Below are 4,328 nucleotides of genomic sequence, written 5' to 3' on the forward strand. Positions count from 1 at the left end.
AACCTTCTGAATCAGTTAATTCTAGTTCAGCTCCATTTGGGATGCAGCCGTCACTGTTAGCCCCCCTCAGGAAGCGGCCATTCTAATTCCGTTAGACACAATAAATCAAAAACGACAGAAGATGGAATACAAAATAGACAGGCAAGAGGCTGGAAGAACACACTAAACCAGGCCGCATCAGGTGGTGGAGACGTCGACGTTTCGGGTGTAACCCTTCTTCGGGATCAGGTGTTGAGTGTAAGGGAAGCTGCAGATATAGGGGGTAGTGGGGGCAGCGTGGTGAAGTAATCATTCTCATTTTGCGACTCTGAACATTCTGCTTGGTGCAGTTTTGGAGTGGAACTTGCACACTTGAAGGGGACACCTTGCATTTTACATTCGGGTACACCTACAAACTTGTCTCTAGCATTTCCAGTAAAGCGGGGACAGTTTTCACTCAGAAACAGGAGACAGAGAGAAAGAGATCGAGAGAGAGAGAGAAAAAGAGAGCGAGCACCAGAGACAGGGGGAGAGGGACAGAGAGAGAGAGACAGAGAGAGGCAGAGAGAGACAGAGACAGAGTGAGAGATAGAGAGAAAGAGAGAGCATGTTTTGGCTGGTGACATTGCCAGTGGAATGGAGAGCTGGGATCCAACTAGGAAAACTAAGCTGTAAAATGAATGTACCGAGCGTGGCGAACGATTTCACACCTCGGAGATTTATGCTCTGCCGCCTGAGGTAGCTGGCGCTGACTCGCCATCACTTCAAATAACAGCAAAGAAATGGACAAATAGTGCAAAGGTTCTGGATGCTACCGACATTCTGGCAATAATACTCACGACGTGTGCTCTGGAACTTGACACCTGCCAAGCCAAGCTGTTTCAGTACCAGTACGACACTGGCATCTACCGACAGTGTGGAACATCACCGACGTATATTCAGCACAAAAACACAGGACAAATACAAACACATCGACCTGGACCCAATATACCAACCACTACAGCGGACAGCTGAAACTGACAACCGGAAGCGGCAGGGACAGACCACTATAAACACCGGAGGAAACATCAAAGAAGCGCTTCGCAGGAGGCTCCCATGCACTGATGATGTTGTAAATGTTCCAATTTAATGCTGACCTCAACGACAACATAGTCTTTGCTTTCTCCTTCTCTCTCTTCAGATTCTTGGGACAATAACCAAGATAAAGCAATGAACATAAGGTATCTAAAGGAACGGAAAGGAATTAGTGCCGTAGGGCTACAAAGAATACAACAAGGTTGCTTCCAAGTATACTAACATACAAAGGGCAACAAATAATAATGGCAATAAAATGAGGAGGACTTGGCACTTAATTTTCAACCACGAAGTATTCAGAAAAGATAGGGAAAAGACTAGATAGCTGGGGTGTCAGTACAGATTAGAGCAGACATTGTAGTGTTGGGCAGAAAGCATATCCTTGAAGGGCAAAGTTAGAATAGGTTGATTAGAGTTGTGAAATAAAAATGGAAATGAACACGTCATCAGCAATATTAAATAAATCTCCAGATAGCAAGGAAGTCAATGAGAGACATAAATACAGAAGAAGAAACCTGCAGAGAAATCACAGATGTGCAATAATTATGTTGTCGCTAAATCGAAGTTAACAATGGGAGATGTTCAGCATCTTAATATTGATTGGACTAATATTAGTAAAAGAGTAAGCAGCAAAAGGGATTTCTGAAGTGCTCAGGAGAATATCCTTGATCAACATGTTCTCAGCCCAACCAAAAAAAAAGAAGCAATACAGCCTCTGATGCAGGGAATGAGGTGGGCCAAGTGAACCCAGTATCTGTGGGACAACACTTGACTAAAATATAAGATTTAAATTAGTAATATAGAAGGTCAAAGGAGAACTTAAAATAGAACACCTAAATTGGAATAAAGCTAATTTAAATGGGATAAGAGGAATTCAAGTCAGGATAAAATAGTAGCAAAGACTGATGACAAAAAGTCACCTGGTCCAGATGGCTTACATGCCTGACTGTTGAAATGAAGGAAGATTATAGGGGCTTGCCAGAATCTTCTTTAGATACAGGGAGGTTCCAGAGGAATGGAGAGTGACAAATATGACAGCCGTATTCAAGAAAGAACGTCAGATCAGAACAAAGCCAAACTACAAATGTTGAAATCTGAAACAAAAACAAAAAATGCTAAGAATCTTCAGGTCAGGCGGTATCTGTGGAAAGATGGAGCTAACCTTTCAGGCTGGAATTTGTTATCAATACAATTTGACATTGATGCCTGTGGACATCATAAGAAATGACTTGGAAAAATCCCCAGTTACAAAGGCCAACAACTTAAAGTTAACATCTTTGTGAAGACTTGATTAAAGTCCAAACACCACCTACAGGCATAAAATAAGATACCTGGATTTTACCTTATTTCTTGGAACTGGAGACTTAGAAAATACTTCAAATAGTTCAAATCTGCTCAATAGAAACATTAAGAACCGATTTGGATCCATCATTGAAGCTGCGATCTGTAAGACAAAGGTAGTTTAAATGTCTATACTAAGCTGAGCAAATACGAAGCTTCAGAAGTGCTCAGAAATTGTGAATTGCACACAAAGTCTAATGCTTTGTGACAGCAGTAATATACTTTCACAAAAATAATGACAAGTAATTCTAGATGTAGTCCATAAATTCGCAGAAGTCCAGCTGTTGATAAGAACACTGCCACACAAGAATTCCATTCCACACAGCTTAAAATCCAAATCAGATGGAGTACTTGCTTAATTTAAAAAAAACAGCTGCTCAATAACATTCTTGGCCTACATCAGTGAAGCAAACAATATCTTTAAATTAATATAACTCAATCTCAAGTCATTCCTCATCCAACTCTATAAAAGCCGACTTGTAAAAATACAGTTTTGAAGATAATATAGAGGGATGATATATGCCCAATCATGCTTGCATCCTTTAAACAATTAGATAGTTTCCAAGATCCAATGATATACCTGCGGATATCACTTTATTTCAGTTAACACTCTAAACAATCAAAACACTTTACGAAATTGTGTCTGTCCATTCAGGTCACAAAGTTAACTTAACTGTAAACTGTTTAATTTTTGTCCTGTTCTCAGGCTATTTTTCGCCAAGCTATCATGGGTTATGCACAATGAGAAATCTTATGCAATGCAATCTGATTTTTAAACGAAAAATTAAAATAACTTGCTTACAATACGTGACCAAACAATGGACAATAAGTCCCCTCAGTTCAGAGCATGTGACTAACATGCTCAATTAAGATTGCCTTTGAAATCTGATTCTAAATTTAATAGAAGGAAACAGATAAGGGAAAGTACACATTACTTAGTGAGCTACATCTAGTCTAAAACTCCTGCTGAAACACGAAAGCTTCTGTTGAGAATCCCCAGTAAAGAGAGAAGATCCAATGCAATTGCTCATACTCTTATCCAAAAAAGTAAGTATGGTTGGTTTCAGGAAAGAAAATCCAGGATCATTCTTCAGAGAATGATCTGTGCAGGTCCCTGACTTTTACAAGCCAAGATGCTGCAAGAGAGATGTTACAATTGAAATGCACTGATTGAAAGGACAGTTGAAGATTTAACAAAAACCTTTATAAGAAAACTGCAGGGCTATGACGAAAGGGGCGAACTGGATAGTTCTTTCCAAGGGCGGACACATGCATGATGGATCATGTGGGCCTATCTTTGTGCTCTAACATTCTATGATCTCCTCCGCATCATTTCAACACCATTCCTTCAGGAGACAGAATGACCCCTTTTCAGTGATCAAATGCTCCAGTGTCAGTCATTCTACCTTAGAATAGAATAGAATAGAATAGAAGAATACAGCGCAGTACAGGCCCTATGGCCCTCGATGTTGCGCCGATCCAAGCCCACCTAACCTACACTCGCCCACTATCCTCCATATGCCTATCCAATGCCCGCTTAAATGCCCATAAAGAGGGAGAGTCCACCACTGCTACTGGCAGGGCATTCCATGAACTCACGACTCGCTGAGTAAAGAACCTACCCCTAACATCTGTCCTATACCGACCACCCCTTAATTTAAAGCTATGCCCATCGTAATAGCTGACTCCATACGTGGAAAAAGATTCTCACTGTCAACCCTATCTAAACCCCTAATCATCTTGTACACCTCTATCAAGTCACCCCTAAACCTTCTTTTCTCCAATGAAAACAACCCCAAGTGCCTCAGCCTGTCCTCATATGTTCTTTCTACCATACCAGGAAACATACTGGTAAACCTCCTCTGCACCCGTTCCAGTGCCTCCACATCCTTCCTATAGTATGGCAACCAAGACTGCACACAATACTCCAGATG

The 4,328-nt window shown here is 40.9% G+C and overlaps 1 protein-coding gene across 1 annotated transcript in view; it reads right to left on the reverse strand.

Moving 5' to 3' along the window:
• ubr1 (ubiquitin protein ligase E3 component n-recognin 1) overlaps positions 1–4,328 on the reverse strand; it is a 204,626-nt gene that overhangs the window by 121,027 nt on the left and 79,271 nt on the right. The window contains exon 19 of the mRNA XM_043698391.1: positions 2,396–2,497. Within this exon, the coding sequence (XP_043554326.1) occupies positions 2,396–2,497 (102 nt within the window). The remainder of the gene's footprint in view (positions 1–2,395; positions 2,498–4,328) is intronic.

The sequence above is a fragment of the Chiloscyllium plagiosum genome, chromosome 10, assembly GCF_004010195.1.
Source record: "Chiloscyllium plagiosum isolate BGI_BamShark_2017 chromosome 10, ASM401019v2, whole genome shotgun sequence".
NCBI classification, from domain to species: domain Eukaryota; kingdom Metazoa; phylum Chordata; class Chondrichthyes; order Orectolobiformes; family Hemiscylliidae; genus Chiloscyllium; species Chiloscyllium plagiosum.